At 45.5% G+C, this 25,638-nt stretch overlaps 1 protein-coding gene across 1 annotated transcript; it reads left to right on the top strand.

Annotated features, from left to right (window-relative positions):
• The first annotated feature begins 4,320 nt into the window (after window positions 1-4,320).
• Window positions 4,321-23,873, top strand: VSIG1 (V-set and immunoglobulin domain containing 1). Its single transcript, XM_038747701.1, has 7 exons — window positions 4,321-4,369; window positions 9,538-9,698; window positions 17,282-17,480; window positions 19,085-19,240; window positions 20,734-20,853; window positions 21,280-21,415; window positions 23,693-23,873. The coding sequence occupies exons 1-7, from the start codon at window positions 4,321-4,323 to the stop codon at window positions 23,871-23,873; spliced, it is 1,002 nt and encodes a 333-aa protein (XP_038603629.1).
• The last annotated feature ends 1,765 nt before the right edge of the window (window positions 23,874-25,638 follow it).

Genomic DNA, 25,638 nt, shown 5'->3' with positions numbered 1-25,638 from the left:
TTGTTCTCCGGAGCTCAGCCTTCACCCTTTGACCTCTGACCCCCTACCCTGGCCCGTAGTTTGAAGATTAAAGGCCCCCCTAAAAAAAAATCTCCCACTTCCTCTTGAAAAAAACGAGAAGAAAGGTAGCTTAATGATAGAGCACAGGTCCGTGAGTCAGATCTGACTCCAATCACGGCTCTGCCACTTGTCTGCTGTGTGTCCTTGGGCAAGTCATTCGTTCAGCCGTATTTACTGAGCACTTACTGTGTGAAAAGCACTGTACTAAGCGCTTGGGAGAGTACAATACAGCAATAAACAGACACATTCCCTGCCCACGACTACGAGCTGTAAAGTCCAGAAGCAGCGTGGCCCAGTGGAGAGAGCACGGGCTTTGGAGTCAGAGATCATGGGTTCACATCCCGGCTCCACCACTCGTCTGCTGTGTGAGTTTGGGTAAGTCACTTAACTTCTCTGTGCCTGTTACCTCATCTGTAAAATGGGGGTGAAGACTGTGAGCCCCCCCCGTGGGACAACCTGATCACCCTGTAACCTCCCCAGCGCTTAGAACAGTGCTTTGCACATAGTAAGCGCTTAATAAATGCCATCATTATTATGGTTATTATAGAGAGAGACAGGCATGAACATAAATAAGTTACAGATTCACTTCCTCTATGACTCAGGTCCTTCATCTACTACTACAGTGTCTGGCCCATAGTAAGCATTTAGTGCTCTGCACACAGTAAGCACTCAATAAATATGACTGAATGAATGGATGAACTACCACAATGCATTCCATAGTATTTATTGAGTGCTTACTGGGCGAAGAGCACTGTATTAAGCACTTATTATATTATGAAATTGATCGATAATTATATTATCATAATCGATTACATAATGATTTATAAATATTTTATTATAAAATGGGGATGACTAAAATAATAATTATAATCATGGCATTTGTTAAGCGCTTACTATGTGCGAAGCACTTGGGGACTAAGACCGTGAGCCCTATGTGGCTAGGGACCATGTCTAATGTGATTATCTTGTATCTACCCCAGTGCTTAGTACAGTGTCTGGCACCTAGCAAACACCATTTAAAAAAATCGTATTACTGTGTCTAACCTGATTATCTTGTATCTACCCCAGTGCTCAGTACAGTGCCTGAAACCTAGCAAACACCATTTAAAAAAATCGAATTACTGTGTCTAACCTGATTATCTTGTATCTACCCCAGTGCTTAGTACAGTGCCTGACACCTAGCAAACACCATTTAAAAAAATCGTGTTGGGACATTTTGCTATGGGGGCAGTTTGCCAGTAAATATGGTACCTGGCTTGTGCAAGGAACTCCATAATGAAGTAGCCCAGTTTTACCTCAGGGGAAGGGTGATGAGATGGGCGCCTCCCTGCCTTGATGGTTGTACTAGATGAGCAGCTAGTCACCCTCCACTCTCTTCTTTAAACTCTTCTTCTCTGTAGTCTTCCCTCCGGGCTTTGAAATTCCTTTCCCAACTTCCCTGCAACTCATCCCACTCTTCCAGCCATCCCCTGAGGGAAGCTACTGTTATAAAGTCAGACCCCACTGGGTTATAAAGCTGAAAGAAGCTTTAAATTTAGAAACATTGTACAGGCTGTGGTAGCTCCAGAGAGCCCTTTTCCAAGATGTTCAGTGAAAGCGTTTTATTGCCCCAGTGTGCAACGAATATAATATGAAATATGAATATAAATATGGATTAGGGAATGTGAATTTGGAATAGATGTTCCCCTTTTGCCAAGTTGAACATGATTTTTTTTTCCAGGATATAAGTCTCAGTATTTCAAATGTCGGGTTCAGTTGTTCAATAATTCCTCCAGGTCACACTGTCTCTCTGTAGAGCTTTAGAAACAGGGTAATGTAAGTCACACTCCTTGCTGGCTGTTTTTTAAGTTTAAGCCTTTCTGACCACAACTGCTGTCTTCTTCCTTCAGAAGGTTCTGTTTTCTCCTTTTTTAATGGTATTTCATTCATTCAATCGTATTTATTGAGCGCTTACTGTGTGCAGACCACTGTACTAACTGTTGGGGAAGTACAAGTCGGCAACATATTGAGACGGTCCTTACCCAACAATGGGTTCACATTTGATAAGTACTTATTCTGTGCCAGGCACTGTTCTAAGTGCAGGGGTAGATACAAACTAATCAGGTTGGATATAGTTCATGTCCCACATGGGGCTCACAGTTTTAATCCCCATTTTACAGTTGCGGTAACTGAGGCCTGGAAAAGTTAATTGACATTAGCTCATGCAGCAGATCTCTTCTATAATTGCTCTCCTGTTTTATTATACTCATCCAAGTGCTTAGTACAGTGCTGTGCACACAGTAAGCACTCAATAAATGTGAATGAATGGAGGGCTTTTGAAAATCATTCTAATAATAATTTTGGGATTTTAGTAACATAGAAGGCACTGATAACTTTTGTATTTAGGTACTTACTATATGCCAAGCACTGTGGGGAGCTCTAGGGTTGATCCAATATAAGCATCATCATCATCAGTGGTATGAGAAGCAGCATGGCTCAGTGGAAAGAGCCCAGGCTTTGGAGTCAGAGGTCATGGGTTCAAATCCCACTCTGCCAACTGTCAGCTGTGTGACTTTGGGCAAGTCACTTAACTTCCCTGTGCCTCAGTCACCTTATCTGTAAAATGGGGATTAAAACTGTAAGCCCCGCCATGGGCCAACCTGATCACCTTGTAACCTCCCCAGCACTTAGAACAGTGCTTTGCACATAGTAAGCGCTTAACAAATGCCATTATTGTTATTATTATTGAGCACTTGGGAGAATAGAATGCAACAGAGTTGGCAGCCACGTTCCCTGAGAAGAGAAGTGACTTGCCCAGTGCCACACAGCAGACAAATGGCAGAGTTGGGATTAGAACTCAGGTCCTTCTGATACCCAGGTCTGTGCTCTATCCTGTAGGTCATGCTGCTTCAATAATTTGTGAGGAACATTTTTACTCAGTCCTGGATAATTGAGAAATGACAGAGGGTTTTTGCTCCTCCACAGAGTTAACTGTAATCAAGCCCAGAACGCACTCAGCCAGCTTTGTTTAATTAATCGCAGAGATGAACACTGAAGGAACAGATGGCAATGTTCTGCCTTCTTCCTTCGGATAAAACTCTGCCTCCGGCCATCTAATAATAATCGTAATTGTGGTATTAAGTGCTTCCTATGTGCCACACACTGTACTAAGCGCTGGGGTAGATACAAGGTAATTGGGTTGGACACAGTCCCTGTCACACATGGGGCTCACCATCTTAATCCAAATTTTACAGATGAGGGCACTGAGGCAGGCAGAAGTAACTTGCCCAAGGTCACACAGCAGACAAGTGGCAGGAGTCAGAATTAGAACCCAGGTCTTTCTGGCTCCCAAGCCCGCGCTCTATCCACCAGGCCATGCTGCTTCCCCATCTGCAGAGCTGCAAGGGAACCAAGGAGTTCTGGGTGGAATTGGACAGGGGTGTGGGGGTTGGTTTTTCAGGACAGCGGTTATGACACAGGGTAAACATGAGTTGGTTAGGAGCGGACCAGCCCCAGGACTCCAATGAATACAGCGTTAGCTGAGTCACCCCACCTTCCCTCCTGCTGCTCCTGGCACCGGCCTGTTCCAGTGTCCCTCCTATCGCTAGGTAAGCACTGCCAAGCCCCTGGTCACACGCTGACTCACGAAGAGCTCAGGTCTGAGAGTCAGAAGGGCCTGGGTTCTAATCCTGGCTCTGCCTCTTGTCTTCTGGGTGACCTTGGACAAGTCACTTCACTTCTCTGGGCCTCAGTTCCCTCATTGGAAAAATGGGGATGAAGGCCGGGAGCCCCATGTGGGATCTGGAGTATGTCCAACCAGATTTGGTTGTATCTATCCCAGTGCTTCGTACAGTGCCTGGCACATAGTAAGTGCTTAACAAATATCATTTTTTAAAAAGTCACCCTACAAAGGGAGAAATGTGTGAAGGTAGTCTTTCATGTGTTCAAAAGTCTGCACGAAGGAAGACTGAAAAATTGTTGTCTAATACAAACTTCAGGGCTTTGCAATTGGTTGGGTTTATTATTAACAAGCTAACAAATGTATCAAGTACACCTATCCCAGGAAAGCATTTCCATGGCATGGTCACAGAACTGGGTCCAGAAAATTCTGTACCTGATAAAGCAGGAAAATGAGAAGGAAGAGAATTGTTGACTTGATGAAGCCTAAGGAGATAAGAACAGCAAAAACCCTCTGCTAAAAAACCAAATTAGTTGGCGGTTTAGCCCAGACCTGTGCATCTATAAACTGGGAGCTCCTGGCTCTCAGGAGGGGGAAAAAATATGTTTCCAGTGATACTGAAGATGTTTGCAATCCTAGCAAGCCTATCAGGTGAGTGGCAAAATCACCTCAAATTACTGTTACTCTAAACTGTAAGCTCATTATATGCAGGGTACGCGGCTGCTAATTCTTTTGTGGTGTAATAATGATAATTCATTCATTTAATCATATTTATTGAGCACTTACTGTGTGCAGAGCACTGTTCTAAGTGCTTGGAAAGTACAGTTCAGCAATAGAGATGATCCCTGCCCACAATGGGCTTAGAGTCTAGAGAATAATAATAATAATTGTGGTATTTGTTAAGTGCTTACTATGTGCCACGCACTGTACTAAGTGCTGGGGTGGATACAAGCAAATCGGGTTGGACACAGTCCCTGTCCCACGTGGGGCTCAGTCTCAATCCCCATTTTACAGATGAGGGAACTGAGACCCAGAGAAGTGAAGTGGCCTGCCCGAAGTTACACAGCAGACAAGTGACAGCTGGGATTAGAACCCACAACTTTCTGACTGTGCTCTATCCACTAGGCCGTGCTGCTTCACTTTCCCAAGTGCTTAGTACAGTGCTCTGCACATAGTAAGCGCTCGATGAATGCTATTGATTAATTTGTCACCTAGAAGAGAAGAATATTGTGAAACCTTCCTTAGGACTCATATCATTTTTTCCTCTTTACATAGGAGGAAAACCAGCCATTGTCTAAGCAGAGTACATTCAGTCCCTTGAAGAGTTCTTGGCTACCAAGAGCCCGTCAAACTTGTTTTTCAGGCATTTTCTGAAAAGGAAGCCATTATCAGTGGCAACTTTTCTAAGATTCATTCATGTGTCTCTTGATTCGGGATAAGGGCAGGAAGAAATTTGGAGGGGAGATGAGTTTCTCTGCCATCCAGTGAAGTCCTTAGGAGTTTGACTTCCATTCACTTTCTCTTTGATTTGCCATTGGGGCTGCCTTTTGAGGCAGGAAATATCCAATTTTGTGCTCAACACCAAGCGGAGTTGTCCTTTAGTCGATGATGAAACCGTCGGAGAAGCAGAGTGATTTAGTAGAAAGAGCCCGGGCTTGGAAGTCAGAGGTCGTGGGTTCTAATCCCACTTCTGCTACTTGTCAGCTGTGTGATTTTGGGAAAGTCACTTAACATCTCTGGGCCTCAGTTCTTTAAAATGGGGATGAAGTCTGTGAGCCCTACATGGGACACCCTGATTACCTTGTATCTACCCCAGTGCTTAAATACACATAGTAAGCGCTTAATAAATGCTATTATTATTATTGTCAGTGAGACTGTATCTGTGAGCGTGGGGACTTTGGAGGGTGAATCCCTTGCCCAGTTGGCAGCATGGCCTAGTAGAAAGAGCACAGCCCTGGGAGTCAGAAGGACCTGGGTTCTAATTCCGACTCTGCCACCTGTCTGCTGTGTGAATTTCTCCTGAAGAGTAAATGAAGCGCACGAGCTATACAAGCGATAAAATCGGAGGTTTATAAGCACCATAATTAAAACCTACAGCGCTGTAACACAACCTACAGAATTACCGATCTGTTCAAATGGCTGTTTTTCAACTGGTGATTTTCTGAAAGATTTCCAAAACTACCGCTGAATGCATTTTTAATCTTTTTTTTTTTCCTTAGAAAAATGAGTTTCTACTATGGTGCGAAATCGGCTTTTAATATGTAGATAAGAGATTGCACTTTTAACAGTTACTCTCTTCCAGGGAGCTGAAAATACAATTTCTCTTTCTAATGCTTAGGAGAGCCATGTCTTATTTGAAAAACATTGAGTGAATCTTATTGGGGTGTAACTGGTCCCCTCATGGACCACTAGACTTCTTGTCAAACAATTCCTGCAGCCTGAAGGTAGGGTTTACTAGACTCCTTTTCTGGATGAGGAAGGGGTCCCTCTGAGCTTTTAAATTAATTTCCTGGGACTGAGTCAGTCAATCGTATTTATTGAGCGCTTACTGTGTGCAGAGCACTATACTAAGCGCTTGGGAGAGTACAATATAACAATATAACAGACACAGTCCCTGCCCACAATGAGCTCACAGTCTAGAGGGAAAAATAATAATAATGGTCTTCATTAAGCACTTACTATGTGTCAAGCACTGTTCTAAGCGCTGGGGTTGATACAAGTCAATCAGGTCAGACACAGTCCCTGTCCCACATGGGGCTCACAATCTAAGTCAGAGGGAGAACAAGTATTGAATCCCCATTTTACAGATGAGGAAACTGAGGCACAGAGAAGTTAAGTGACTTGCCCAAGGTCATACGGCAGGCAAGTGGCAGAGCCGGGATTAGAACTCAGGTCATTCTGACTCTCAGGCCATGCTCTTTTCACCAGGATACACCCCATGTTACTGTTGAGCCTCAGATTCCTGGATTTCTCATTTCTGGTTGTAATGTAAATATAATACAATTATTACAATTATATGTAATAATTATGGTATTTGTTAAGCACTAACAGGCACTAGCACTGAGAAATAAATACAGAGATGAGGTCCTCTAAGACTTTATGCTCATTACCGGCAGGTAACATGTAAGCTAACACTGTTGCACTGTACTTTTCCAAACGCTTAGTACAGTGCACTGCAAATAGTAGAGCACTCAATAAATACCATCGATTGATTTCTGAGGTATAGTTATGGTGGGCCCCCCCTCCCCCAAAAGGGCTCACAATCGAAGAATGTTGGGGGTGCGGTGGGAATTTCTGACCTTCTACCTAAATTACGAGGGAGGGTGATTTCTAGAATTGTGTTTTTTTCTGTACAGGGTTTGGCATGTTAATACAATGTTCAGTACTCTCTGATCTGGATTGTACTGTTACTACTGGCAGTTACTGTAATGAGATTGGACACAAGATGTAAATACCTTCGGGGTTTATATGTCACAGCAATGAAAAGAAGGTTCTTTTGTTTCAAAAAAAAAAATCCGGCCTTAATTTATGGATTGGGTGAAATTACAACTAGGACTTTCTCCTATATTCTCTGTTGTTCTCCTTGGTTACTTCAGAAAATGAGTACTGTTTATCTAGAGCACCTGACTCAGTCTTTTTTGGTCCACACTCTTTTTTTATGTTATTTGTTAAGTGCTTACTAGGGCATTATGCTAAGCACTGGGCTAGGTACACGATGATCAGATTGAACACAGTCCATGTTCCACATGGGGCTCACAGTCTTAATCCCCATTTTACAGATGAGGTAACAGAGGCCCAGAGAGGTGAAGTGATTTACCTAAGGTCAGACGGCAGACAAAGTGGCAGAGCAGGGATTAGAACCCAGGTCCTTTTGACTTCCAGGCTGGTGCTCAATCCACTAGGCCACGTTCATTCATTCATTTAATCTGATTTATTGAGTGTTTACTGGGTGCAGAGTACCGTACTAAGCACTTGGAAAGGACAATACAGCAATAAGGAGCGACAATCCCTACCCACAAAAGCTTCCCACTCTTAAGGCAGTATGGCCTAATGGCAAGAACATTGGCTTGGGAGTCAGAGGATGAGGGTTCTAATCCCGCTCCGCCACTTGTCTGCTGTGTGACCTTGGGCAAGTCACATAATAATGATAATAATAATAATAATGGTATTTGTTCATTCATTCATTCATTCAATCGTATTTATTGGGCGCTTACTGTGTGCAGAGCACTGTACTAAGCGCTTAGTAAGTACAAGTCGGCAACATATAGAGACGGTCCCTACCCAGCAACGGGCTCACAGTCTAGAAGGGGGAGACAGACAACAAAACAAAACATGTAGACAGGTGTCAAAGTCCTCAGAACAAAGAATTAAATAGAATTTGTTAAGCACTTACTACATGCCAAACACTGCTCTAAGCACTTCTCTTTGCCTCAGTTACTCCATCTGTAAAATGGGGATTAAGACTGTGAGCCCCACATGGGACAACCTGATTACCTTGTATCTATCCCAGGGCTTAGAACAGTGCTTGGCACATAGTAAGTGCTTAACTAATACCACAATTATTATTTTTATACTAACAGAACAGTTAACTTTTTTTCTGAGGTTTCCCTTCTCAGATGAGGAATGGGTGATAAATGAGTTTAGTCGAAGAGATTTCATATGTATCCAGTTCAATTTAAAGTATCTTTAATCCTCTATAGGCTTTGAGGATGGTCCTGGGGTCTGGTGGTTATGATAATAATGATTATGGTATTTGTTAAGCGCTTACTATGTGCCATACACTGTTCCCCAAAGTCACACAGCTGACAAGTGGTGGAGCCGGGATTAGAACCCACGACCTGTGACTCCTAAACCCACACTCTTTCCACTAAGCCACACTGTTATATTGTCTGTCTCCCCCACTTTTAGACTGTAAGCTCACTGTGGGCAGGGAATGTGTTTATTGTTGTATTGTACTCTCCCAAGCACTTAGTACAGTGCTCTGCATCCAGCGCTCAATAAATGGAATGAATGAGTTGATTAGGGGTGAGGCAAAAGCAGAATGCTGCATTTTTAAAAATTATATTTGTTAAGCGCTTACTTTGTGCCAGGCATTGTACTAGATACAAGATATTCAGGTGGACACAGTCCATGTCCCACGTGGGGCTCACAGTCTTAATCCCCATTTTATCCAACAGACAATTACTCTCCCAACCTTCAAAGCCTTAATGAAGGCCCATCTCGTCCAAGAGGCCTCCCCTGACTAAGCCCTCATTTCCTTTTCTATTACTCCTTTCTGTGTCACCCTGATTTGCTCCCTTTATAATAATAATAATGATGGCATTTATTAAGCACTTACTATGTGCACAGCACTGTTCTAAGCGCTGGATTCACCTCCGCCTCAGCCCCACGGTACTTTTGTACATATCCACAATTTCTTTATTTCTAATAATGTCTGTCACTCCCTCTAGACTGCAAACTCACTGTGGGCAGAGAATGTGTCTGTTCTATTGTTATGTAGTACTCTCCCGAGGGCTTAGTACAGTGCCCTGCGCACAGTAAGTGCTCAATAAATCCGATTGATTGATTGAGTTTACAGATTAGGTAACTGAGGCACAAAGAAGTGAAGTGACTTGCCAATGGTTACCTAGCTGACAAGCGGCAGAGTCAGGATTAGAACCCAGGTCCCCCTGACACCCCCTCCCTGCTGTATGAACATTGGCACACTAATACCCGGGCAGACACTCAGTGTCTCCTGGCACAGTCCAACACAGGGCATGGAACCGGACCAGGTTTGGGAGTAGGGGAACCCGCTGACGCTCTCCTCTCGTTGACCTCAGGCTCCGTCACTGCTGTGCAGGTGACCGTCCCCGTGAGCGTGGTGAACGTCACTGTGGGAGCCTCTGCCACCCTCCTCTGTACGTTCACTTCCACACTGCCCCTGAGCGACGCTGTCATCCAGTGGTCTTTCCACCACTCCTCGGAGCTCCAGTACGCCACCGTAAGTACCCTCTCCTTTAAAGCCTTCAATCACCCTGCCCCTTCTGACCTCACCTAGCTACTTTCCTACTACAATCCAGTCCACACAACTTTCTCCCTGTACCTTGATCTCGTCTATCTCGCCGCCGACCCCTCGCCCACATAATAATAATGATGGTATTCGTTAAGCCCTTACTATGTGCCAAGCACTGTTCTAAGCGCTGGGGGGGATACAAGGTAATCAGGTTGTCTCACGTGGGGCTCACAGTCTTAACCCCCATTTTACAGATGAGGGAACTGAGGCCCAGAGAAGTGAAGTGACTTCCCCAAAGTCACACAGCGGACAAGTGGTGGAGTCAGGATTAGAACCCATGACCTCTGGCTCCCAAACCCAGGCTCTTTCCATTGAGCCACGCTGCTTCTCTGTCCTGCCTCTGGCCTAGAACGCCCTCCCACTTCAAATCAGACAGACAATGACTCTCCCCCCTTCAATGCCTTACTGAAGGCACCTCTCCTCCAAGAGGCCTTCCCTAAGCCCTCCTCTCCTCTTCTCCCACTCCCTTCTGCGTCGCCCTGACTTGCTCCCGTAAATTCATCCCCCCGCCCAGTTCCACAGCACTTATGTCCACATCCATAATTTATTTCTTTCGATTAATGTCTCTCTCCCCCCCTAGACTGTAAGCTCGCTTTAGACAGGGAATGTTTCTGTTTTATTGTTACTGTACTCTCCCAAGCCCATAGTACAGTGTTCTGCACACAGTAAGCACTCAATGAATACAATTGACTATTACTTAAGGGCAGGCTACTCTTGAATTCCAGTTCCCCAGCCTGACCTCCCAGTTGACCATCCCCTAAATGGCATCTGGGGGTCAGGCTGGCCTCAGATAAGGACCCCAACTTCTACTGGCCATCTGACCATCACCAGGGCACTAGCTCATGTGGGCAGGAAATATGTCTGTTTATCGTTATTGTTATATTGTACTCTCCCAAGCATTTAGTACAGTGCTGTGCACAGTTAGCACTGAGTAAATTCAATTTAATGAATGAAAAACGCTTTGCCAAGCAGAGATTTCAGGTGGAGGCAGTTTGAGGGAGAAGGGTTAGAATACTCCCCATAGGCCCGTACTTACAAATTCCTCTATCCTGATGCTTGAAGCCAAAAATACGCTTTGGTGTGAATTATCTGAATAATTCAGGGAAAAATTCCCATCCACCTGTAACTGATACATTGCTAAAATTGAAGCATGAATTATCCAGGCATTTTGGCTACATTGTTTATGTTCACAATTATCTCTCCACTTCAAACAGCTTTCAACAGATGGGCTATGAAATGGTCAGAATCCAACAAGAGCTTGCCAGGAAGCAAGCTTTCAAAAAGTAGCGTCGTAGACCCCTGGGTACCGTAGTACCACATCTATCCCAGTGAAATGCCTCTCCAGGCCCTGGGAAAACCTTACACGCCGGTGAGATGCTAGAAAAGCTTCCCCAGTTTGGATTTCCCAAGTCCATTTAGCCTGTTCCTTGGGAATCTAATCGTGATGCTTGAGGGCAAAAGCTGTGTGTTGCTGCTGTTCACTTCCATGTAAAGTCATCACCCCCTAGAATCATGGACACATTCTATTTCCTGCTGCTGGTTAAAGGAGCCCTTTGGGCTGGGAAGCTTCCTCTATTTGTATTTTTTTAATGGCATTTGTTAAGCACTTACCATGGGCTGGACATAGTCCATGCCCCACATGGGGCTCCCAGTCTTAATCCCCATTTTCCAGATGAGATCACTGAGGCCCAGAGGAGTGAAGTGACTTGCCCAAGGTCACCCAGCAGACAAGTGGCTGAATGGGGATTAGAACCCAGGTCCTTCTGATTCCCAGGCTCTCTGCCTGGACCATCATCCAGTTAAAAATAATAACAATAATGGTATCTGTTAAGTGATTAGCTACATGCCAGGATGTTCCGGGGTGGATACAAGCAGATCGGGTCTTAATTCCCATTTTACAGATGAGGGAACTGAGGCATAGAGAAGTAAAGTGACTTACCCAAGGCCATACAGCAGTCAAGTGGTGGCGTCAGGATTAGAACCCATGACCTTTTGAGTCCCAGGCCCCTGCTCTACACACTATGCCATGCTGCTAGCTCACAGCCTTTGGGGCTTTCAGGAGAGCCTGGGGCTCATTTTATTTATTTGTTCAATTTTCTAAAACATGCCCCTTGCAGGATTACCCCAGGCACCAAGTTGGAAGAATGAAAGGGTCAGTGATAGGGAGCCAGCAACCAACCTCTGCAATGAAAACAGTTGAAACTTATATTCCATACTAAAAACAAATTATACAATTAGGACTATTCCCTGCGGAGAGGGCAGATAGTATAGCTAGCAGGAGAGAACAGAGTTAGATGATAGATAGGCTGATAGAGAAGTGAAGAGAGAAAATAGCTTCTCAACGCCTCAGTTTCCTCAGCTAGAAAACAAAGACTTAATTACTGTTCTCCCACCTACTCGGACTCTGAGGCCCTTGTGGGCCACAGACCGTCGGCCCTGATTATCATGAATGTAACCCAGAGCATAGTACAGTGTGTGGCACATAGTAAGCCCTTAACAAATACCACAATCCAACCAGTGGAATTTATTGAGCATTAACTGTGTGCAGGACACTGTACTAAGCGTGTGGTTGAGTTGTCTATAGTAGAGTTGGTAAAGACTGTGAGCCCATTGTTGGGTAGGGACCGTCTCTATATGTTGCTGACTTGTAGTTCCCAAGTGCTTAGTACAGTGCTCTGCACACAGTAAGTGCTCAATAAATATGGTTGAATGATTGAAATAGCTAGAGACACAGAAATAGATGTAATTAGAAAAAGGATCATTAACTTCCCTGACAGGAGAAGTCTTTGAAGAGAAAAACAGTAGACTTTTTCCTCTTCACAAACTTCTTGCCATAGAAGGATTTCAATTCCAAAGCCACCGACTGTTTTACTGGGAGATGTCTTGGAAAAGGGATTCCATTAACATCTTGGCTTAGTGGATACAGCACAGACCTTGGAAGCTGAAGCACCTGGGTTTGAATCCCGGTTCTGCCACTTGTCAGTCAATTGTATTTATTGAGCACTTACTGTGTGCAGAGCACTGTACTAGGCACTTGGGAGAGTACAATACAGCCATACAACAGACACATTCCCTGCCCACAACCAGTGACTTCGGGCAAGTCACTTAGCTTCTCTGTGCCTCAGTTATCTGTAAAATGGGGATTAAGACTGTGTGCTCCACGTGGGGCAGGGACTGTGTCCAATCTTTTCTCTACCCCCTTGCTTAATACAGTGCCTGGCACATAATAAATGCTTAACAAGACTCATTAAAAAAATAAAAAAAACCACTATTAAGTTCCAGGAGGATCCAAGAGACGCTGTATAGCCTAGTGAAAGAGTACAGGGCAGGGAATTGGAGGTCCTGGATTCTCATTCTAGTTCAGCGTCCTCTTCTGTCAAAAAAGGGATTAAGTGTCCATTGTCTCCTTCTGTGTTGAACAAGAAATTGCCTTCAAAGTCTATAGAGCAGTAAATATAAATGGGGAACACTTCAGCCCATTAGAATGCAGATTATGATGCTCAGTACACAGAATTGTAAACAAGTGAATCTTCACGGTAGGAAAGGAGATTTTGAGCCCTTGGGAGTTAGGTAAAAATTTGGGCATCAGTGAACACAAATGGGTTTTAAGTCAGAAGGGATCATCTATTCAACTTTCAGGAATGGATTTTAGCCAACTGTAACCCTGGAGAGGTGGACTGCCTGAATATCCAACTGTCCCATTTCTTTAACAAAACAGGCTTCACCTATTTCCTCCCTCCATTTTCCAGGGTCTGTTCATACGGTTGTTAATCTTTTGATGTAAATCTGGGAAGGTATGGAAAGCAGCCCATGTTTTGTGGATGTGCTTGCTAAATCTTTGGCCCACAGTTATCTTTATGGGACGGTTTGTTCTCCCCTATTTTTAAAAAAAGCCATTACGGCTGCATTTAGGGGTTTTGCTTTAGGTGAATTGGTAAAGAGTTGATTGTACATTCTAGGTATGGCTAGAATCACATTCAGGAAGTGATTACAAGTATTTTAAGTGGCTGTGAATGGTCAGTGCCAATACAGACCAGAATATGTCTTCTACAGCTAATGGGTTCTTATCCCGTGTGGCCTGGCCTCTCAATTGGATAAAAAAAAAAAGATTGGATTGCTGCTGGAGGAGAAATTAGGCGAGTGGAATTGAGTTACTCTCAGATACAGCATGTCTTTGTTCCAACATCAGCAAGATCTGGCTCAATGTTGGTAAAACGCTTGGCATTCTTAAATGCACTTTGGAGCACTTACACTATATATACACTGATATCGGCATTCATGTCCACTTCAAAATAAAGTCGTATGTAGTTCGAGAACGTGAAATTTACACTATAGATTGTATGCCTAGGCAAAATTCTGACAGACGAATCTGAAGTCAAATCTGATCCTTAATGGGCTGCAGACATGGATTCAAGACAACTCAGGAGCATGCAATCGATAACAATTCAGAGATTTCTGCACCAAGTATTAGTCTCCCATTCCTGCAATTTAAGTTCCAGCTTCAACTAATGGGCTTTTACGGTCACGGTTCTACGTACTTACATAATAGTTCACTGAGGAGAGTGTACGTTTATCAGAATAAGAATGCAAACTTTGGCATTTTTTTTTAAATGCATGGGGCTCACAGTCTAGATAGGAGGGAGTGGGATTTAATCCTCATTTTCAGATGAAGAAACGGAGGCACAGAGAAGTGAAGTGACTTACCCAAAGCTACACAGCAGACAAGTGGTGGAGTCAGAACCAGCACTCAGGTCCCCCGACCCCCAAGCCTGGATCCCCTCTACTAGGCCACATTGCGTCCTGCTTCGCCTGTAAGCCCCAGGCACTGTACTAAGCACTGGGTTAGATACAAGAGAATCAGGTTGGACACTGTCCCTGTCCCACCAGTCTTAATCCTCTTTTCCAGATGAGGTAACTGAGGCACAGAGAAGTGACGTGACTTGCCCGCATAGCAGACAAGCAGCGGAGGCGGGTTTAGAACCCAGGTCCCTCTGACTCCCGGGCTGGGGATCTAGCCACTAGTCCATACTGCTTCTCTAGGAGCTGCAAGAGGCAAAGCAGTCCAAAATCAATTCTTCCACCTGTAGGTCGTCTACAGTGGTGGCAGGAACGAGAGTAATCGCACAGCCTTGTCCTCTGTTTGAATTCACTTATTCTTGGTCAAGGGAGTGTTAACCTCTTTGTGGTGAGTATTTGTATCAGGCGGGACCAAGCTTAGAGAACTTGGAGGAATCTTTGGGACCTTGTGTGAGCTTTAAGCGAATTTGGGGTCTCCAGTTTGGGAGGCTTCCTTGACCAGTCCAGGTCCTAGCAAGGCTGATCCCCCACTGCACTGCTGCCTGTGGCCTAGCGCACAAACCTGGGAGTCAGAAGGACCTGGGTTCTAATCCCAGCTGTACACTTGTCTGCTGTGTGACTTTAGGCAAGTCACTTAACTTCTCTGTGCCTCAGTTCCCTCATCTGTAAAACTGGGATTAAGCCCCATTTGAGTCCTATGAGGGATAAGGGACTGTGTCCAACCCGATTTGCTTGTAACCACCCCAGCGTTTAATACAGTGCCTGGTACACAGTACACAGTAAATGCAAAATACCATTATAATTATTATTATTAAGGGCTTACTATGTGCCAGGCATTGTATTCATTCATCCAATCGTATTTATTGAGTGCTTACTGTGTTCAAAGCACTGTACTTTGTGCTAGGGAGGGTACAAGAAATAGACACATTCCCTGCCTACAACAAGCTGACAGTCTAGAGGCTTGCAAGGTTTAGTCCAGCCAACTATGCGGGGGAGTGAGATAGATGATCAGGAGGTTGGCAGGTTGCTGGTGTAACCTATTCTTGGGTCATTTTCAAAGTTGCATTTTAATACTCTGGGTCATTTCGCTTTTCTTTGTGGGTTTTTTTGTTGTTGTTGCTGTAGTTGTTGTTTTGCCCCCCATCCTTTGGTCCCATTTTTGACCCAGATCTTTAGCCTTTAGAAGGAAGCTGGGATGGGATGGAGAGGATCAGACCATCCCCAGAAATCTGTCTGGAGAATGCTGAGTGAATTCAGCAACAAGGTTGTCTGGAAATCAGACAGACCCTGCTTGGCTGCACGTATTATAAATTCCAATGGCCTAGTTCATCTTTCCTGCTCTGAGGCACTGCAGAGCTCAGACTAGTGACTCTTCTTATTTCCTTATCTTCTTCCCCCTCTCTCAGGGTTCCAGTTCACAGGTTCATAGTTCCCGGAGCTTTAATCTCACAAATTGCCCTAGGCCCGGAATTCTTTGTTGCTAAGCAACTCAATCCAGCCAAAAGCAAATGGGTTATTTCCACTCGGGTTTATTTTTACAACAAGATGCCACATGAATTTCTGCTCGAATTTCTGCTCCATATGACTCAGGCGCCCTTAGAGGATTTATCAATCATTGAAGGTGTCCAGATAACATCTATTAAGGACTTCAGTCAATACTATGGCAATATTTATAAGTTGGGTTTCGCATTAGAGGAACCTTAAGGAGTGCTGTCCGGTGACTGGAGAACTTAACTCTGTTTCGTCATGGAGAACTAAGATTCATAACCACACCAACAAAATTACATTTGCCTTGCAGTCTGTAGCCTGGGAGCTAGTCAGAGCATAAAATGGTGGGCAAAAACAAAGAATCTAATTGGTTCTTCACAAATTCCAAGCAGAGTAACCAGGATTTATGAGAGAGAGAATAGTTAACATTGGTTAACTTACCCCCAATAGCTAATTTTGATTATCATCTAAGTCTATGGACTTGGTGACTATTGATGACATGAATGAGAAATGTCATTATTGTCCTCTAGACTGAAAGCTCATTGTGTATGTGTGTGGGACTTGTCTGCTACTTGTCTCCTCCTCCTTTCCTCCTCTTCCTTTTTCTCTTCTTCCTTCTCCTTTTCCTTCTCTTCCTCCTCATCACCATCATCAACAACGATATTTATTGAGCAACTTACTTGTGCAGAGCACTAAACGAAACGCTTGGGAGAAGACAATAAAATAGAGTTGGTAGACACGTTTCCTACCCCCAGATGCAAAGCTTAAGGAGCCAATTTTGTCTATCCTTGGCCGTTTTACTCCATGCCAACGTCCTGAGAGCTCAAGCTGCAGAGAACCTATGCCAATTACTATACTGTTACCGTCCCCTCCTTCAAAGCCTTTTTGAAGGCACATCTAACTAAGCCCTCTTCTCTTCTCCCACTCCCTTCTCCGTCGCCCTGACTTGCTCCCCTTATTCATCCCCACCTCCCATCCCCACAACACTTATGTACATATCTAATGTCTTCATTTATATTAATGTCTGTCTCCCCAGCTAGAATGAAAGCTTGTTGTGGGCAGAGAATATGTCCAATTATTATTATATGGTACTCTCTCAAGTGCTTAGTACAGTGCTCAATAAATATGACTGACGGACTATACCAGAAAAAAGACACGGCAGGCTAGTCAACTGTGTGTACCTCAGTCCTCGTGTTCTCTAACCGGCGGCCATTTCTGTGCCTCAGGTGTATTATTCTCAGCACGGACAGTCGTACAGCATTGGCGAGTTCAAGGACAGAGTGGTGGCTTCCTCAGTCCCCGGCAACGCATCCATCACCATAACCAACCTGCAGCCTTCCGACACGGGGGTCTTCATCTGCGACGTCACCAACAGTCCCGACTTTGAAGGCAGTAACCAAGGCAGCGTTTTGGTGAACGTGTTAGGTACGATTTGGCGATCCCCCGCCATTTAGTTTTATGCATCTCAGGCGGCTGGGAGGGTCTTGTGGATCGCGCTTAAGGACTGTGGGTTTGGCTGTAGGCCCAGATCCTTGCTGGCAGACCCGACTTCTCTGGGCGCTGGTTTTTGCCTAACAACTGGGCAGATTCCCTAAGGGCAGAATGACAGTGCGGTCCGGGAAACCGCAGGCAGGAGAAGCATCGTGGCCTAGTGGATAGAGCGCGGGTTTGGGCGTCAGGAGGACCAGGGTTCTAATCCCGGCTCTGCCACATGTCTGCTGTGTGGGCAAGTCTCTTCACTTCTCTATGCCTCAGTTACCTCATCTGTAAAAAATGGGGATTAAGACTGTGATCTCAACGTGGGAGAGGGACTGTGTCCAACCTGATTAGCTCGTATCTACCCCAGTTTTTAGCACATATTAAGAGCTTAACAAGTACCATAATTATGCATTATTATTATTAATATCTTCTCCCCGCCACCCCAACCCCATCCCTCCTGACTCAGCCTGAGGGGACATTTTGTATAATTTTCTTCTTCAGTTCAAGTTGTTGACCGGGAGGCAGGGCTCTGAACTCTTACTTCGAGAAGTGGAGTGGCTTATTGAGAAAGACCATGGGCCTAGGAGTCGGAGGACCCGAGTTCTGATCCTGCCTCTGCCACTTGACTGCTATGTGACCTCGGGCAGGTCACTTCACCTCTCTGGATCTCTGTTTCCTTATCTGTAAAATGGGGATTAAATACCTGTTCTCCCTTCAATTTTTAGATCTGAACCTCAAGTGGGACCGGGACTGGGTCCAAACTGATGATCTTGTATCGACCCCAGTGCTTAGCACACAATAAACTCTTGACAATAATTGTTATTATTGTTTACACTTTCCCAGTAATGTTTGAGTCAAGTGGATAAGTGGTCAGAGGAGTAGTCAGAGTCAGAAGGTCAAGGGTTCTAATCCCTTCTCCACCACTTGACTGCTGTGTGACCTTGGCTGAGTCACTTCACTTCCTTGTGCCTCAGCTACCTCAGCAGTAAAATGGGGATTGAGATTGTGAGCACCATGGAAAACAGGGACTGTGTCCAATCCAATTTTCTTGTATCCATCCCAGTGCTTAATACTATGCCTGGCACATAGTAAGTGCTTCACAAATGTCATTATTTGTTAATTATGTTATTTTTGTTAATAACAACAATAATACTGTGCTACTGGTAGACCAATTGCCCCTCCACAAGAAGGCCCCCTGAACGCTTTTCTTTTTTTTTTTTTCTGGTATTAAGTGCTTACTATGTGCCAGGCACTGTACTAAACCCTGGAGTAGGTACAAGTTAATCACGTTGGACACGGTCCCTGTCCCACACAGGGTTCTCAGTCTTAATCCCCGTTTTCCAGATGAGGTAGGTGAGGCCCAGAGAAGTGAAGTGACTTGCCCAAGGCCAAACAGCAGACTAGTGACAGAACTGGGATTAGATCCCATGATCTTCTGATTCCCAGGCCCGGCTCCATCCACTAGGCCAAGCAACTAGATAACCTTCACTCCAGGTCTTCCGACCCTGCAATGTGTCCTTGCAATGTTTTCCCTCTCCATTGTCTTCCAGTCAAACCTTCGCCGCCATTCTGTCACGTCGGAGGGAAAACTGAGACGGGGCACCTGATCTCACTCACGTGCTTTTCGGCAGTAGGGAAGCCGCGCCCGCAGTATCTGTGGTACAAAATAGACACAGGGACCCTGATACCCATCCAAGAACGATACAGTGAGTAGCCTCTCTGAGCCGAGACCATTGGCCGCGACACAGGAAGCAGCGTGGGCCCGGTCAAAAAGCTACCCTGGGAGTCACAGGGTAGGATTCTAATCCCGGCTCGACCACTTACTTGCTGTCTGACCTTGGGCAAGGCGCACTGCTTCTCTGGGCCTCAGTTTCTCATCTGTAAAATGGTGATTCAATGCCTGTTTTCCCTACTACTTAGATTGTGAGCCCCATGTGGGACCTTGTATTAGTCTGTATTTACCCCAGTGCTTAATACAGTCTTTGGCACACAGTAAGCGCTTAACAGAAACCACAGTTATTATCATCATTATTGTTAATACCACCATTCCACCAAGGACCCCTAAAAGTTCTGTCCCTCAGCTATGCTCCGATGCCTTGATATCAGAGAAGTTAAATGACTTGCCCAAGGTCACACAGCAGACAAGTGGCAAAGCCAGGATGAGAACCCATGACCTTCTGTCTCCCAAGCCCAAGCTCCATTCATTACACCATGTTTCAACTCCAAATTAATACAGTGCGTAGCTCATAGTAAGCACTTAACAAATACTGTTCTTCTTCTTCTTCAGCTAGGCAGGTTCTTCATCAAATCTCAATCCATGCCATCTCTGATGGGCATGGAGGAGGGAAAATGTCGTCGCACCCCTGGATGGGCGGGAGGGAATCAGAATTTTCTTTTTAACCAGAGCGGCCCCGAGAGGAATGACCTGGGCAGGGTAACCCCAGAGCAAACCAGCTCGAGTGGACCTGTGTCTCCACAGAAACCCCAGGACCTCCGTCACTTCCAGAGAGTCCTGCTGACCAGCAGTGAACCCGGGGGTCTCTTAGACCCCCAGGGATGAGCTGGAAGTGGCCCAGCTCCTGGAGGGTCGGTGGGGTGGGATGAGGCAGCACGGCCCAGTCATGGGCTCTCATCCTGGCTCTGCCACTTGTCTGCAGTATGACCCTGGACAAGTCACTTAATTTCTCTGTGCTTCAGTTCCCTCATCCGAAAATGGGAATTGAGACTGGTAACCCTCTGTGGAACCTGGACTGTGTCCAACCCGATTATCTTGTATCTACCCCAGCACTTGGAACAGTGCCTGGCACATAGTAAACACTTAGCCGATACCATTATTATTATTATGAGGCGGGGGCAGTGAGAGACAGCAGCGGTCTACCTGCACTTCCCATTTGGCTGGATCCCGTGTTGGAAGTGGGATGGACCTGCCCCCTCAACCTGATGGGAAACTCTTCAAAGTTGAGTTGTGCGAGGTGGACTGGCCCACCGCCAGTCGAAAGTCTGGATGCTCCATTATGCCTCTGTTCATTGCACGTCACACTCCTCGGTACCTAGCTTCTGGCTTTCACATTTCCTTTACAATCTCGCTGCCACCCCAATGATATTGTGACTTTGTCCTCCCCGGGGTAACCGGGACAGGGACAGCTACGGAAAACTCTGTAGAAAGGCCTTCTCCAAGCCCATGTGCTCTCTCTGACAGATCCAAGATCGGGGATTCTGGTGATCGGGAACCTGACCGATTTTGAAGAAGGATACTACCGGTGCATCGCCACCAACAGCCTCGGGAATGCCTCCTGTGAGATCGATCTAACGTCCGGACGTGAGTTGCCCATACAACTGCTCAGTGTGGCTTTCAGGCGGACTGTAACGTGACCCCATGATCTGGTGGAAAGAGCACGGGCTTGGGAGTCAGGGGACGCGGGTTCTAATCCCGGATCTTTCCCATGTCTGCTGTGTGACTTTGGGCAAATCACTTCACTTCTCTGGGCCTCAATTACCTCATCTGTAAAATGGGGATTAAGACGGTGAGCCCCATATGACTATGTCCAACTGTGTCCAAACTGATTAGCTTGTATCTACCCCAGGGCTTAGAACAGTGCTTGACACATAGTAAGCGCTTAACAAATACCATCATTATTATTGCTCTTGTCGGCACTATCTGGTCCCCCAATTTTCCTGGCAGCTGCCCCAGCTGTGACCAGGATCAGGCTGCTCAAAGGTTTGACCGGCAGCTTGTGTTTTCCAGATTCTGATGCCGACATCATTGCTGGGGCGTTAATTGGAGCCGTCCTGGGAGCCCTTCTCATCTGCCTGGTGGTGTGGTTTGTCATGACCAAGATCGCGTCGAAGAGGAGGAAAGAGAAAGTAACAGCAGAGAGGCGGTAATCACTCGCATTACTTTGACTATTAGACATTTCCTCCCCACATGGATGGAGCATAATGCTCTCCGGGCCAAGGTGTGAAAATACTCCTGTGCAGTCAATCAGTCGATCGGTATTGATTGTTTGCCGAACTGTGTACAGAGCACTGAATTTTTAAGCGCTTGAGAGAGTACAATAAAATAGGGTTAGCAGAGGCAATCTGAGCCCACAAAGGGCTTGGAGTCTACAGGATGAGCTCAAAGTCATCATCACTTTCTGTATATTATCGAAAAGGCCATGCCGCCTGATTTCTTGGAGAAGTTTACGCAAAATGAATCTAGCCCCCTTGACTTTCCTCCGAATGGACCTAGGAAGCAGCGAAGCCTAGTAGACAGAGCATGGACCCGAAAGTCAGAAAGACCTAGGTTCTAACCTTGGCTCTTCCACTTGTCTGCCATGTGTGAACTTGGGTGAGTCACTTCACTTCTCTGGGCCTCAGTTACCTCACATGTAAAATGGGGATTAAAACTGAGCCCCAGGTGGAACAGGGAGCGTTTCCAACCTGATAAATTTGTATGTAGTCCAGCGCTTAGTACAGTGCCTGGCACACAGTAAGCGCTTAAAAATACCGTAAGAAATGGATCGGAGAGTCAACTGGACAAGGCCTGGCTTAGTTCTTTGTGAGGAAAACTTCCCACCCTCCTATTTTATTTTTCACAGTCAACTATGGGTTCTTTCAAGTTAGAATCAATCAATTCTGGAATTGAAGAGCTCTCGAGAGCTCACCCACCCCTCTCCTCAGAGCAGGAGAGCAACTAACTCAGACTGGAGAGGTCATTACCTCCTAGTTTCTTAACATCTCCATGCCAGGAGAATCCAAAACTTCCCTTGGAAATGCATTTTAGGGTTTTACCTGACAATCACTCAAGCAACAGTATCCGAGTGCTTACTATGTGCAGAGCACAGTAGAGAATCAGCGTGGTTTAGTGGAAAGAGCACAGGCTGAGGAGTCAGAAGACGTGGGTTCTAATCCCAGATCCACCACTTGTTGCCGTTTGACTTGGGGCAAACCAATTAACTTCAGTGTGCCTCAGTTACCTCATCTGTAAAATGGGGATTAAGACTGTGAGCCCCACGTGGGACAACCGCATTACCTTGTATCTATCCCAGCTCTCAGAACAGTGCTTGGCACGGAGTAAGTGCTTAACAAATACCATTATTATTATTATAGTACTAAGTGATTGGAGAGTACAATACAGTAGTGTCGGGAGGCAAGATCCCTTCCTTCCGAAAAAGTCAGGAGAAAGATGTTAAATTAGTTTACTGATAGCAAAAGTGGCAGAAGATAGACCGTAAGCTCATTATGGGCAGGGAACGTGTATGCCAACTCTATCATACTCTCCCAAGCGCTTAGTACAGTGCTCTGCACATATAAGCACTCAATAAATACAGCTGATGATGACGAAGGATACGGACATAAGTGCTGTGGGGCTGGGAGTGGACTAAGAAAGTGCTTAAGGGGTAAGGCAGGGAATGAGTCCGTTTATTGTTATACTGTCTTCTCCCAAGTGCTTAGCATAGTGCTCTGCACACAGTAAGCGCTCAAAAAATACAACTGAATGAATGAATGAACCCAAGCGCACAGGTGACACAGAAGGGAGAGCTAATAGGATAGGGAAATGAGCAGTTAGTCCGGGAAGGCTTCTTGAAAGAGATAGGGTTTTAGCAGGGCTTTCAAGATGGGGAGAGTGGTGGTCTGTCGGATATGAAGGGGGAGAGAATTCTGAGCAGGGAGCCGGCAGTGAGAGAAGGATGAGGTAAAGGCACCGTAAGCAGGCTGGGCTGTAGTGGCTGCCTGCCTCCTGCTTGCCATAAAGCCGATGATGAGGAGTTTTTGTACTCATGCTGAGGTGACCTCACACCTAATCGTTATTCCCTGTTTGCTGGCTTGCCCACCTCAATCCCTCCTCTCCGATTTCATCCCTGGTCTACACAGCTAGCCCCTAGGAGGAACAGTTTACTCACCATCACTCTTAAAACATTCCTTCCTATACTTGAGGGTGTGATTTTTCTCCCCAGTTGAGCCCCCCTTGTTCTTTCCCCAGTGCTTTGAACTCATAAGGTTTATTTCCTAAAGCCTCAAGTAAGATTTGTGGTTCTCCTCTGAACCCTCTCCCTGGATTGTATGGAGTGCAGTCTGCTCCCTGCTGAGCTGAAAAGGAAGATAACCTCGCCATTCTGTCTCTACCTGGTGTGTATCAAAGCTGCCATTCGCTCCACTGTGCTCTCTTTTCCCAGATCAATGACAAGGGAACTCCCAACCTCTGTGTACGAAGCGGTTCCTGTCGGAGAAGTGGCACCTATTACAGCAACCCAAGTCACGGGGTCCCCCAAGAACTCCGTTCACAACACCGATGAGGTGGAAGGAGAGGAGGAGTCGGAAGTGGTCCCAGACACTGCTGGAGAGTCCCTTCAGTAGAGTCTGGTCTCGGGGGTGGGGGCACTGACTTAAAAAGAAAGCGCAAAAGTGTGAGGTTCTGAAGGGCCTAGTGAAAGATCATTAGTCTGGAAGTCAGAGAACCTGGGTTCTAATCCTGGCTCTACCACTTGCCTGTCGTGTGACCTTGGACAAGTCACATAACTTCTGGGTGCTTCAGTTTCCTCACTAATAAATTGGGGATTCCATACCTTTTCTCCCTCCTACATAAGACTGTGAGCCCGATGAGGGACAGGGACTGTGTCAGATCTGATTATCCTGTATCTACCCCAGCGCTTAGTACAGTGTTTGAAACATAATAAGAACATAACGATATTACAGAGTAGAGCATGGGAGCTGAATTTAACTACTCAAGAAGCGCAGGACTTTGAAGTACATTATCATGCTCAGCTCTATTTTAAAGATCTGCATCATGTGTAAGTTATCGTGTTCAGTTAAAATGAATGCTCACAGCAGTTAGGATCCAAGTCGAAAAATCCATTTTCTTGCTTCAATCCCACCTATCTGTATTTCAGCCCACACAGCAACTCCCGCTTTCCTCATCAATTTCCACCAGGCAGCTTTAGCCACGTTAATATCGCAAAATACAAACCAGTAAGTCTTTTTCTCACCAGCCAATAGGAACTCACTTTTCTGAGAGAAGCTCAGGTTATAATTTCTTTAAAGATTTCCAGGAGTGAGCAAATGAGGTAAACGAACCAATAGTGCAGTGTCTTGGATCTAGGCCAAATGAATTCCATATTTTGATTCTTTTCCCTGTCAATCAATGGTTTTTATTGAGAGCTTACTATGTGTACTGTACTAAGCGCTTGGGAGAGTTCAGTGCAATAGAATTAGCAGATACGTTCCCTGCCTATACTGAGTTTATAGTCTACTGTCTAGCAAATCCATCAAAGCCGTATCTTGTCCTCCCAATGCAAAGAAAACTTTGCTTTTAATATCGTACCGACAAGCTACAAAGTTAGTTTCAGAGAAATATGATCAGATGCCAAACGAAGGGATCGACCCAAGGCCTAAATGCTCTTCCAAGTTCAGGGAGAGTGAGCAGGGTTCCAACTAACCAGAACATTTCAACCCGGGAAGCTAATTTAGAATGAATTCTAGACTGTAAGCTCGTTGTGGACAGGAAATGTGCCTACCAACTCTGTTATACTGTACTCTCCCAAGTGCTTAGTGTGTTCTGCACACAGTAAGGGCCTAATTAATACCTTTGATTGACTGATTGATTGAAGTAACTTTCCTGAGTACTGCCAACTTTGTGCCAGGCACTGTTATATGTGGCAGGCACTGTTCTAAGTGCTGGGGTTGAGACATGCTAATCAGGTCCTTGTCCCACTTGGGGCTCACAGTCTTAATCCCCATTTTGCAGATGAGGGAATTGAAGCCCAGGGAATAAGATTAATAATAACAATGGTATTTGTTAAGCACTTATTATTTGCCAAGCCCTGTTCTAAGCGCTGGAAGTGCAATGACTTGCCCAAGGCCAGAAAGCAGACAAGTGACAGAGCCTGGTTTAGGACCCAGGTCCTTCTGACAACCAGGCCCATGCTCTAACCTCTAGACAACACTGCTCCTAGTTGGGAAAAGTGGGAAAAAGCATGGAGATGCTGCCTCCGAGTCAGTCAATCATATTTATTGAGTGCTTACTGTGTGGAGAGCACTGTACTAAGCGCTTGGGAGAGTACAATATAACAATAGACAGATACACTCCGTGCCCATAACGAGCCTATCCTGAAGGGTCAAACAC

This window comes from Tachyglossus aculeatus, chromosome 6 (assembly GCF_015852505.1).
Source record: "Tachyglossus aculeatus isolate mTacAcu1 chromosome 6, mTacAcu1.pri, whole genome shotgun sequence".
NCBI lineage: Eukaryota > Metazoa > Chordata > Mammalia > Monotremata > Tachyglossidae > Tachyglossus > Tachyglossus aculeatus.
The sequence above is the reverse complement of the archived record's forward strand: the minus strand, read 5'-3'. Positions and strand labels throughout refer to the sequence as shown.

Coding starts and splice junctions, on each gene's coding strand:
- VSIG1 (XM_038747701.1), top strand. CDS start 4,321: ATGTTTCCAGTGATACTGAAGATGTTTGCAATCCTAGCAAGCCTATCA. Junction 4,370..9,537: donor AATCCTAGCAAGCCTATCAG/GTGAGTGGCAAA, acceptor CGTTGACCTCAG/GCTCCGTCACTGCTGTGCAG. Junction 21,416..23,692: donor AAAGTAACAGCAGAGAGGCG/GTAATCACTCGC, acceptor CTCTTTTCCCAG/ATCAATGACAAGGGAACTCC.